The 12,492-nt window shown below is 43.0% G+C and overlaps 1 protein-coding gene across 3 annotated transcripts in view; it reads left to right on the top strand.

Moving 5' to 3' along the window:
- ROCK1 (Rho associated coiled-coil containing protein kinase 1) overlaps positions 1 to 12,492 on the top strand; it is a 153,013-nt gene that overhangs the window by 117,932 nt on the left and 22,589 nt on the right. For all 3 annotated transcript variants that reach the window (XR_008844196.1, XR_008844197.1, XM_056521689.1), the window contains exons 21-25: positions 1,804 to 1,873; positions 2,690 to 2,793; positions 4,546 to 4,711; positions 7,460 to 7,553; positions 8,792 to 8,877. Coding sequence is in view for 1 of the 3 variants with exons in the window: in XM_056521689.1 (XP_056377664.1) it covers positions 1,804 to 1,873; positions 2,690 to 2,793; positions 4,546 to 4,711; positions 7,460 to 7,553; positions 8,792 to 8,877 (520 nt within the window). In the remaining 2 variants the exon portion in view is untranslated. The remainder of the gene's footprint in view (positions 1 to 1,803; positions 1,874 to 2,689; positions 2,794 to 4,545; positions 4,712 to 7,459; positions 7,554 to 8,791; positions 8,878 to 12,492) is intronic.

The following is a 12,492-nucleotide window of genomic DNA, read 5'->3' as shown; positions in this document are numbered from 1 at the left end:
GCAACGACGCCGGGGACGCACGCCGGAGGCCTGCAGCAGCGTGGACCCGACCCAGGTAATTATGCCACCGGGGAGGCAATGAGGCAGCGGCGCCGGCAGTGGGTGCCGCTGTCCCTTCTCTCCCCCTGGCTGTCGGCGCCGCTTCTCTCCCCCTGGCTATCGGCACATCAGGGGGACAGAACGGGCAGCGGCGCCGTTAGCCAGGGGCGAGAGAAGGGCCGGCAGAAGGGCTCTAGACTCCCAGGAAAGGCAGGGGGAGAGAAGCGGGCAGCAACGGCCTCTCTCCCCCTGCCTTTCCTGGGGGTGTATCGGCGTATAACGCGCACATAGACTTTAGGCTAAAAATTTTAGCCTAAAAAGTGCGTGTTATACGCTGCTAAATACGGTAATTGTTTTTACTATGTAAAAGTAGTAAACCATGAAAAAAATTTAATAAAATTCGGTATTGCAATACCAACCCACAGCATGAAGTTGAATGTAATGTATACCGCACAGAGAACACCATAAAAATGAAAAACAATGGCAGAATTGATATTTCTATTGATACTTCCACAAAAAATTAAGTAAATATCAAAAAGTCACGAGAACCCCAGAATAGTCCCAATCAATTGTGTTTGGCAGCCTAAGATGGCCTTGGTTTTAGTATTTTCTATTGCAGTTAGCTTTCATTCTCCATGCTGGAAATGTAAACTCGTGCAGAGAGCTGTACAGCTCCAATAATTCTCTGCATTCTTGGCATGCACTATATTCTGCTTACTTGGTTTGTACCTCAGTAGAAATGGGTGTTCTTGGCAAAATGTTAAAGATATGCCAGTCTTCCTAATTCTTGTTTTTCAGCGCTCATTCTCCTTAATCTTATCTGTTTGATTGGCCAGCACACATCAAGTTACACTTTAGTAATGCTTTTAATATGTGCGGCACCAAAGTAGAGCTTCAGATATGAAACCCTTTTCAAAAAAAAAACCTTTTCTTCCCAATTGTTAGTGGAAAGTGTCCAGGGCAGAGTGAAGAAACTAGTAGCCTTTTCACCCACAATAAACCCAATATAATGGGTTATAGTCCAGGTGAACAGCTTTAAAAAGAGAGGGTACTTACATTAATCGCTGTAGTAGTTATGGGTGTTTATTCCTTCCTATTGCTCCGATGTGCATAACGGAGGTGGAGATGGCTTACCCACCTTTTTGGGCAATTTATGGCCCTGTATGTCTCTCAGTATAGCTAACTGAATGCTCAAACTTGTTGTTTACAGAGCCAAATGTTGGCAAGTCTGAGTGATTGTCTATATAATGCCACCATGATTATCCTCTGGTGTGTGCTTTTAAATAGTCTCCAATGAAAGCATGGTGCTTTTTAGCGGGTGCAGTACTAGAGTATCGTACTATGACCCTCTTCCAGATCATTTAGTATTAACGGGGGTGACTGACAGATTCCCTTTTTGTTTTTCACAACCTGAGATTTTCGTCTAATGTGCATAGGTGGCAGTTTTCCTATCTGTTAGCTCTAATCTAGGTGGCTTTAGAAAACAGAAAAAAATTAAAAAAACATTGTCAGCAGACCACTGTATAGGTATGGTAACCATTAGCTTGATTTAGATTGTGTTTTTGGTGTTATCTACCAACTAATTTAATTATTGCAGATGTTTGTTGGTTCTCGTGACTTAATACAGCTTTTTACTTGAACTGAGAGTGAATTGTGCTGTGGTACCTCTTTAGTCGTGAAGGCTGCACAGTGTGATTATGTTTGGACAATCCTTAAAAATAAGCTGGTTTTAATCTTCACCTTTTTTTTTTTTTGCCCCATCAGGCAGTACAGAGGCAATGAGGGGCAAATGAGGGAACTTCAGGATCAACTTGAAGCTGAGCAGTACTTTTCAGTAAGTTATGTTTCATGGATGACTGGCAATGAACAGGGGGAAGACAGCTCTTCCTTTTTCTTTTCTTTATGTATTTATTTAAAAATGGAATATTTCATGCTTGTTGTGGACATATACAGCCTTCCTTTATTTACACCATACTTTATGGTAAGGTGACCATACATGTTAGCTAAAAGTAGGCTAAACAACCATTAAGTGAACAGTTGTCTGGTGGCCATTTGCTTTGCAAAGGCATCTGTAGACATTTTATTCCACGTTGTCCCTTTCAGTTGTTCAGACTGGCCATATATAATCAGTGACACTGGTTGAAAGAATAACTTTCTTTCTGAAAACATGCTTTAGTATGTGTTCATGAAAAAAGCACAGGCAATTTCTTTACACATGACAGTCTACAATCGATTGGCTAAAGCTATCCATACCCTCCACAGCCGGTGTTAGGGTGAGAAGGCCGTCATTCGCTCAACCAGGAAGTTGTTGGCAGGAGTGTGCTCAGGAGGGATAATAAGCCAGGGCCCTACACAGGAGATTACAAGCTGGTTCTGGTATTTTTCAAGCATTTGGTTTGTGTTAGTCACACTGTGGCAGATTTATCAAAACCTGTGCAGAGGAAAAGTTGCTCATCAGATCGCTGCTTTCATTTTTAACAAGGCCTCTGCAAAATTAAAGAAGCAAACTGATTGGTTGCTATGGGCAACTGGGCAACTTGCCTCTGGACAGGTTTTGATAAATCCCCGTCACTCAGCGCTATCATTACAACTCCAAATAAATTTGCCCATCAGTTTCCATCAGCCTAACCTCTTTATTATTGTCCTCCAGACACTATACAAAACTCAGGTTAAAGAACTTAAAGAAGAAGTTGAGGAGAAGACAAAGATAAGCCAAGAACTGGATAAGAAATTACATGAACTGCACAATGAAAGGTTTGTTTCTTTACTTGCAATACTGACATAATGTTGTGTGAATGTCTGTTCTCTTGTTCATTTTATATGGTTCATGTGCCTAAGATTTCATTCACACCAGGGTAGATTGTCCATAAAAAAACGCAATCACAGATTCCCTTATGTCTGCGGACTAGAATTCAAACACAGCTTTCCATTTACCCTAATCTGTTGTAAAATCGCTCTGCTCACAGATTCCGGGAGTTGAGTGAAAGCGGCAGGAGCTCTCAAAGCATTTATTGGCTCTGTGCTTTTAGGAAAAAACTAATGTCCAATCTTGGACAGAGGTGCCTTGTTAAAACATAGCTTTTACTAGAGATGATTAAAATAGATAAAAAAACAACAAATAATAGTGGGGTGTTGTACAAGGATGAGCTAGGGGGAAATAGTAGTGAACCAAGGGGCTGTCAACACCCCTCCAGTGCACCAAAGCAGCTCATTTACATATTAACATTTTCATGCATAACTTTGATACAGTGCCCTTATTTATTTTTTTTCTTCTCAATAACATTGGAATAAACGATTTGCTTGTACATACAGGTTAGTATGAGTGACACTGGTGACAGATACTCTTAAACTGGATTTTCCCACATTGGGATCCACTGATCACTGGAACAGCTATCCCTAACTGCAGTAAAGAGGACTTTAAGAGGAGCACTGGTTGAGCATTCTCAGTGCTGAGTCTTTTGGGGGTCTATAGGATCATCTATAGCAATTAATGTTTCCTCCAGTCTTATAGATTTTAAATAAAATGGTAGCCCACATGCATGCCCATCACTCTATTCAGGCTTTACCTCATCTCTTTACTGCAATCATGCTATGAGAAGGAACAGGGGACTCAGAACCCCGGTCTTGTGATGGGAAGGGCTCCCAGTCTATATTTATTACCAAACCTATAGATGGGTATTACTTGTCCATTGCAGGAAATTGATTTCACAGTCACATGGAGTTGGGCATGCAACATCCTATTATGTTATGTGGATAGCATGCATACTGCGCCATATATTAGGCTATTGGCATAAACATTTTAAGCCATAAGATGTAATCATTTATTGAAAATTTGCCTTGTTCATTGCTTTCTCATTGACTTTTAATGGTATCTGGTGGTATTTAATCTTTAGTGACAGGTAAAAAAGTGATAAATGCAGCACTATTCTTGCTGTCATGAATCCTAATCTACTTCTAGATAGAGGCTCTTAACATGTGCTTTGGGTGGCTATTTATAATGTGGGAGTATGTAAATAAGCCAATTTTCACCACCTTATATGAAATAAGTTCATATTTAAAGAAAAACGGCCACACTAAACCCAATACACTGGGTTATAGTGTAGGTCAACAGGAGACTGAGCTGGCTGAATTGCACTCTGGAGATGGGCCCGCCGGCTGGATTTGAATATTCATGGTCGCTGGTCACGTGAGCACTTGTGTCTACTGAGCGCTAACGTGACCAGAGACTGAGAATATTCAAATCCAGTTGGCAGGCCCGCCTCCAGCACGCATTTCAGTGTTGAAAGAAGCTGATCTCCAGAGGGACCGGGTGCTGGACTGCAGGTATTATGTATATTAGTCAGAGAGCCCTCATTGGTCTCCTGTTCACCCGCACTATAACCTGGTTTATTGTGTTAAGTGTGGGTGAACGGGTGACCTTTTTCCTTTTAAAAATAATAAAGAAATAAATTAAAATATTGACGTGTGTGTGCTGGCAGTAACTAAGCTATAACCATAATTTTACAGAGAAACTCTAGCTGCACAGTTGGATCTGGCTGTGACGAAAGCAGAATCGGAACAGCTGGCTAGAGCACTCCTGGAAGAGCAATGCTTTGAATTGACCCAAGAGAATAAAAAGCTGTCCACAAGAACCAGACAAGACGTTGTAGACAAGGATCATACCATCCGCAAGGTAGAATATCTAATTTTGTCACTGTTTCAGTCAACAGGTTACTTAGTTTGTAAGATTAGAGGAAGGCAAAAACCCCTTTGAGGCAGATGCCAATTGCCCCATGACAGAGGAAAAACTTGTTTGTCAGACATAACAACATTATGATGATGGTGAAACCTTCTTTCCTCTACACGTAGAGGATGCCTCGTTGTCATGGTTACTGGCCTAGGTATAAAAAGATAACTAGAAAGATCTCTGTACTGTTTATTCATATATTTGTACATTGTGATCAGATCGCCCCCTAAGACGTCTTTTCTCCAAACGAAATAACCCCAAGCCTGTTAACCTGTTTTGGTACTCTAATTCACCCATACCATTAATAATCTTTGTTGCCCTCCTCTGCACCTTCTCCAGTTCAGCCATGTCCTTCTTATATACAGGTGCCCTAAATTGTACACAATACTCCATGTGTTGACTGACTAATGATTTATGCATAGGTAAAACTATGTCCCTTGCAAACCAAATAAGCCATGAAGAGAGTTAAAAGGTCCTTATATCCCTCACTAAGAATGAATGTTAAAACTTAACTTTTAATTCAAACTGATAATAGTTAGCAAAAAAAGTGAAAGTAAAAAATCCAGCACATTAGTATACTTCTTGTACTTGGTCAATTTTTAGCATACCTTATCACCTGCAGTGTGTGCCTAGAATAAGTGCTTGTGCTGAACTTAAAAAAACAATCACAATGCCCCCCTTAACATGTTTCATCACTAAACGTGATGTCCTCAGAGGTCATGGGGCAATGGAGTCTAAAGTGAAAGATGCCAGCACCTCCCTTTGCCTTTGTGTCTCCACTTTTTTCCCTACCCTTTTTCTTCCTCTTCTGTTCGGATTGTATTGAATATATGCACCCAATGGACAGATACTGCGCTATTTTTATATTTTGGAGTTTTATATTTTATTCTTCTATGAGGGTGTGACACGGGACTTGGGGCTGGGGGGGGGGGGGGGGGGTGCCTTATGTGGATGGGGGGTTGGGGTTTATAGTTTTGTTTTGTCGTTTGTAAACTGTAAAATGTTTAATAAAAATATTTGATTAAAAAAAAGAAAGATGCCAGCAGTTAAGTGGAGTTCACGGAACCCCTGTGATGTGATCCAAAAAGTTAGCCAACTTTGTTAGCCAAAATGGCGGAGGAGGGTCCCCTTACCTGCCTCCTACTGCACGATCTCCAATTCAGTGATGTAGCCATAGGCACAGCATTACACAGTAAATGCAATCTTGATTGCATATAAAAGTCCTCTATGGAGACTTGAAGATGTTAAATAAAAAAAGTGTTTCTAAAATTACATAAAACCCCGCCCCCTAATAGAAAATCCATCCCCCCCCCCCCCCTTATTTTCCTATTTTACAAATGAAAGAAGGATTCACTTGGATGGAACATTGGATGGTAAACGTAGAAAAATACCAAACTCAAAAAATACAGATTTTTTTAATCACAACGTGTATTGGAAAAAATTAATAAAAAGCAATCAAAAAGTCCCATCAAAACAAAAATTGTACAGATAAAAACTACAGATCACGGTGCAAAAAATTAGCTGTAAAAAAGTTATAGGGGTCAAATTTACAATTTTATGCATTTTCAATTGTTTAAAAAAAAAGTTAACAATTTTTTTTTAAATGGTACAATAGTAAAACTGTATAAATTGAGTATTGTTTTAATCACATTAACCTATTATTATAGTCACAGCATTATACAGCAAATGCAATCTAATGATTGCATATAAAAGTCCTCTATGGGGGAAAAGTGTAAAATGAAATAAAGTTTCCAGAATTATATAAAAAAAAAAACCTCCCCTAATAAAAAAAGTCAAGTCTCCCTTATTTTCCTATTTTACAAAAAATTTAATTAACCTATTCTTATAAATTTCTGCCTGCAAAAAATATTTTTTGGTTGCGCTGTACATTTGATGGTTAAAAGAAAGATGTAGGTGAAAAAATAAAGAATTATGTATTTTAAAAGAGGGAAAAAAATGAAAATTTTCCCAGTCTTTAAGGCCAAAATGGGCTTGGTCCTTTAAGGGGTTAAAAAAAGGACCAAAATATCTGAGGGGAGAGAGAGGTGTGGTTATCTACATTCTGAGCCACAGAGCACAGACAGGATGCAGACAAATTGCAGTCTTAAAGAAGAGCATTTCCATGCACAGTGACTAGCAATACAAGGTGCTAAACTATGATTTATATGCAAAATGGTTTCTCTTTGGTCATTTTATGAACTTATTTCTTGTGTATTTGCAACATATTTAGGTTCCACATGGCTGCTTTAGGGTTAGAAAAAGCATACATTTTGGGTTACAAAGCTGTGAAAATGTAAAAATCTTTCTTTTTTGCACAAAATGCAGGTTTTCTTCTGTCCTTGCACCACATAGTTTTACATGGCTGCATTACAGTTATATAGAGCATGCACTTAGGTAGAAAGTTTTGCAAATGTAGAAATGTTTGGGCAGACCTCATGACAGGAGAGGGGGAGGGGGAGGAAAGGAGCTCATCATACTCCAGGGGAAACACCCTCAGCCTCCCTGAGAAATTCAGAAAGACTCATCACAGTATTACATAGATCAAAAGGTATTTTACAGAATAACACATTCATATTAATATGCATACAGGTCTCAGGGCACATTACTACACTGATTTAAGTTTTTTTTTTTTTCCTTAAGAATTACATTAATTCTTTAAATTAAGTTTTCCACTTTACAAAATTATTTTGGCAGTTGGAAGAAGCAAACCATACATTGACCAAAGATGTTCAAGAATTAACCAAAGAAAATACAGAAAGGAATGAAAAGATTAATGCTCTGGAAGAAGGTATCTCTCCTTTATAAAATATAAAAATTATTAGTAGGAATTGAACCTGTGTTTCAGGTCTGAATGGTGTATACTACTGTTTTAAGTCCGGTCACAAAACCGGATATGGGGCAGAAATGAGCCGACCAAAGTCACTATCTCATTTTAGGGAATAAGATTTGGCGCCGGTCCGGCTGGGATATGTGAGCACCTGGTTTTGAAATTTCCCAGCCGTACTCGACAGCTGTAGGGGCAAAATGTGATGTGAATACAGCCTAACTGTCAGTGTGTTAGGCTGGGTTCACACCATGTTTTTGCAATACAGTTCCAGCATACGTTTTCAATTTGAAAATGGTATGGAACCTTATTGAAAACCGTATGCATTGACTCCATTGAAAACCGTATGCCAAACGATACATCCGGTTGTGTCCGTTTTGCATCTTGTACGGTTCTGTTAAGTTTTTTTTTTTTTCCCCCCGTGCCCAAATCTGTAGCCTGCCACTGTGTTTGGTCCAGGTGAAAAACCGTATTGAAACCATATAGGTTTTACCGTACAGAACCGTCTGTGTGTACGATTCCATCTGGTTTGCATCATACGGTTTTTGACTTTGCACATGCGCAGTGCACATGGAAAGTTTTTTTTCTTGGAATTTCAATCAAACAAGTGAAACTTTATTCATAATGGAGTGAAAAGTTAAAAACTTCTACGTTTTTTTTTTCTTATAAAACTGGATGCAACCGGACATCACTTTTTCAAACTGTATACGGTTTTCAACTGTATACGGGTTAAAATTTGTACACACGTTTTGATACAGTTTAGTCCGGTTCTGAAGAATCTGTTTTTCATCCAAAACTTAATACGGGAACTGTATTGCAAAAAACGTGGTGCGAACCCAGCCTTAGCGTGTTGTTTTTTTTTTTTGTTTTGCTTTTTAGTTTTTTTCCTTTTTAAAGGCTTTGATTTTTTTTGTCTTGAAAACAAATGAGAACAAAATCAAACATAAGAAAATAACAAAGATAAACAAAATTATAAACCACAATGTTGGACATCTGGGCCAAATGGCAAGCAAACTTTATGGAATCTAGGTTAACCACCTCAAACACCATTTACATCACAGGTACAGAGATGATATTGGACTGTAGGGCACAAATAAGGCCCATAATACCGGGGAGGAAGCCCAGGCAACCACACACAAGACTGTCAATGATGTTTGCACTTATTTTACTTAAACGGTAATAACTATATCTGGCTTTTGCAGAGTTTAAATTGAAACAAGAAGAAATTAGTAATCTGAAAATCACATATGAGAAGAATATAAATACTGAAAGGACGCTCAAAACTCAGGTAATCAAGTGATCCGCTATCTTGGGTGTCTGTTTTTCAGGTTATTTGAGAATTTTTCTAATTATTTTGATTCATAAGGTTGTGTTCCTATATATCCAGCAACCTGGCATAGCTGCCATCTGGCTTGTAGGTGTCAGATAATAGAAACTTTACCATGTTTCTTTCGCTTTGTGGTGGGTGGGTTCTCAGCATTTTCAGCGTGTCTTCCTAGCCTTTCATTTGGCCATAGCTCCAAGGGTCTTTACCAAGGTCCCAGCTACTCTCATGGTACTTCTTCGCACCAGGAGAGTCGCTGTGATGCAGACTCTGGACTTATCTTATATAGCTTACGCTGTAAGCCGACGGTCTCTTTATTTCACCCGGGGGAGTCAGGGCTTAGCTCTGCCCTCCTCCCCCACTTCGGCAGCTGGGGACATTATTGTTCTTTTTTCCACGCTGTCTCTGACGCCACAGCTTGCGCTGCAAGCCGGCGGCCTCTTTCTTGCTGGGGTCCGCCCTGCTCCCCCGCTTCAGCAGCCCGGGGAAGCTTCTTCCTTTTCCCCCTCCCAGCCGGCGGGCATTTAAAATGGCTGAGGGGGATTAGGTACACAGCTCCACCCCCTTCCTTCTTCCGCAGCGCGGATTCGGGGACTCTTTTCTGTCCCCCGCTGGTACTCTTGCAGTTGTGCGTGCGCTACAGGGTCTCAGCCCCGTCACGCACTCTTCAGTTGCGGGGCGAGTGGGGAGTGCTTAGGGGAGGAGTCGTCCAGCACGGATCCTCCTCCCTCCCTTTGACCTGGTGGCTATAGAGTCCATCTTTAAAAAAATAAAAAATACACTTATGAATAAATAAATTAAATCAGGTGTTACACACGTTGCCACCCCCAGGCCCCCCCTTGTGTCCGTTTGCTGAATCTTTGCTCTTGGTTGTATGCTTACCAACAAGCTCCCTCTGATGGCAACCTTCTGGCCTACATCCCTGCAGTCACTCCATCTCAGCCCTTCACACAGGACTTATGAGACCAGCTCTGGCTGGTCATTACTGAGGATGCATATTTCCTTACATAATCCTGGGGATACACGTTATGCGGTTTCCCCTGCTGACTGTTGCCAGGTCCTGTTTGCCTCGCCAATGGACGATTCCAAAGTCCGCCACGTGGCCTTTCATTCCCGGGAGGGCATTTGGAAACCTATCTGCTGTGGTTTCCTCCACCGCCGGTCACCTGTCTAATGTAGCCGTATTTTTCCCCATAACTAGGGGGTTGCCGGAGGAATGACCCTGCGTGTGCAATAGTCCCTATACCAGTAAGCTAGACAGTCATCTGCCTGTTTTTCTTCTCCTCTCAAGTCTTCTGCATCTGCAGATGGAGATCCAGATTCCCATCTTTAGTGTGTGTGAGGGTTCCACGGATGTAGCCCTGCGGGGACATCTATTGGACTTGTACATTGAGGGGTCACGATGGTCGGCATGGTTTCCTCTACCGCCTGTCATTCATCTCAGTGCTGCTGTATCCGCAGCTGGAATTCCGTTACCCCACTACTAGTGCGAGGTGTTCGGAGGAATGACCCAATGTATACTATGGACCCTATGCCAGTAAGCCGGACAGTGGTCTGCGTGGCTTTTCCGCCACCTGTCACTCATCACACAGTGATATATCTGCCGCTGGAGTTCTGGTACCTCACTACTAGTGTGCGGTGTCCGAAGAAGTGATCCAGGGTGGACCCTATACCAGCAAGCCAGACAGTGGTCTGCGTGGTTCCTCCTCTGCCTGTCACTCATCGCACAGTGATGTATCTGTGACCCGGCGTGTCCTATGGACCCTATATGGGGCAACAGGGATACAATCCACGGCTCCTCCGCCTCCCCCCGATCTCCGGAATGGCGGGGATACTATCCGTGGCTCCTGGGCTTCCTTTCCCTCCCGCATGCATCAAAGGGGCACAGTGCTCTCCTAACAGTGCTGTTGTCTCCTTATCGCCGCAGGCCAGCACCTGGAGGTGTCCCTTTTAAGCCTGACTGTGGTCTGCAGGGTTTCCACTGCTGTTGGTCTCCTATCACAGGACTGCCGCATGCACGGCCCCTGCAGGTGCTAGGGACTGATGCCAGTCAGCCAGACATTCGTGCATAGTCTTTTACACCACCAGGTCCCATCAGATCGGCCTCACTCCAGTACCCCACTTCTATGGGGGGACTTTGAAGGAGTGACCCTGCACATTCAAAGATCCTATGGCAGTCATCCAGATGGTTGTCTGTATGGTTTCCTACTGTGTCGGGTCACCTGCCATACATCCCGCACTGTGGTGGAAGTTCAGTAACCCACTGCCAGGCGAGGTTCTGAATGAGTGAGCCCAGGTCATTCCATGGGCCCTATACCATGCACCACATGTGGTTTGCAGGGTTCCCTATTCTACCGGGTCCCTGTCCACATGCCTGCCACACTAGCAGCTGACGGCTGGCAACCCAATTTCAGTGTGTGGTTCTGAATGCGGTTTTCTGGCGTGTTCTATGGTCCCTGTGCCCATTAGCCAGACTGTGTCTGCATGGGTTTCTAATCCACCAGGTCACCTCCCTCCTTTCTGCCGCTTCTGCAGCTGCATTCTGGTGACTCACTTTCATTGTGAGTTTCCAAAAACGTGACTGTGGTTTCATTGGATATTCTCTCTTCCTTATACCTGTGTCTATCACCATTCGTAGACGGGGTGTAGGCTTTTCCTGCAGATTCCATGGACCTTTGCAGCTACAGCACACTCTCTGTTCCCCCTACGTCGGTCTGCTACAGGCATGGTTAGGACACACCGTTAGGTGCTGCGCCTGTTTTCCATACTGCCGGCAATCTGGATGTCTGCGGTTTCTTCGTGGCTTCTGTCTTGGTGCCCCACTACTATCGTGCGGTAACAATGTCTGTGTCCCTACATATGCTATGGATGCTCTGCACTTATAGAGCTCACCTCCCCTCCCTTTCAGTGGGGGGTGTATCTCGGGCCTTTCTGTGATCTTGTTTCCACAGGTCTGCTGTGGTTGAGCACATCTGTTCTAACATTGGGCCTGATAGGGCAACACAGACTTTTCAACAGCCCCCCTATGCCTCCAGGTATCTCTCCTGGGTTCCAGTTTTCACGGTGGCTCAGTCGTCTGCTCTACTGCCTTAGTCAGCAACCAGATTGGCTCTGTGATCACACAGTCTGTCCCCTCCTCTTTTTTTTGCAGGGACCAGGGTTTCATCCCAATGGAGGTTCCTCACACACACTATTGGTTGCTACGTGTGCTTCTTACTTGCATTCTCTGTACCCAGCACCAGTGTTCTGGATTCAGATCTCTCCAGGGACACACATGGCTCCTCCATGCCTCGCTATGTTGCAGTACTTTGACCCGTTGCTGCAGGGCTGTGTTCCCTGTTCCTACAGTACCTTTCGTACTTTGGCTATTTCCTTCTGCAGGGGGTGTGGGGATCAGGGAGCTCAGCACGGTCAGTACCTGAGTTTCCTCTCACCACCCCTTGTTTTCCCCTCCACCTGGGGGACGGTTTCGCTGAGCGCTTCTACTGGCCATGTGGAGTCATCTTCTTCTTTCCCCCTACATAGGTGGGGTACCTGGCTGGGCCCTTGGTTTTGCTGAGAGTATTTGAAGAGCTTTGC

This window comes from Hyla sarda, chromosome 5, assembly GCF_029499605.1.
Source record: "Hyla sarda isolate aHylSar1 chromosome 5, aHylSar1.hap1, whole genome shotgun sequence".
Taxonomy (NCBI): Eukaryota; Metazoa; Chordata; class Amphibia; order Anura; family Hylidae; genus Hyla; species Hyla sarda.
Note: the sequence above shows the minus strand (reverse complement) of the source record. Positions and strands in the feature narration are given on the sequence as shown.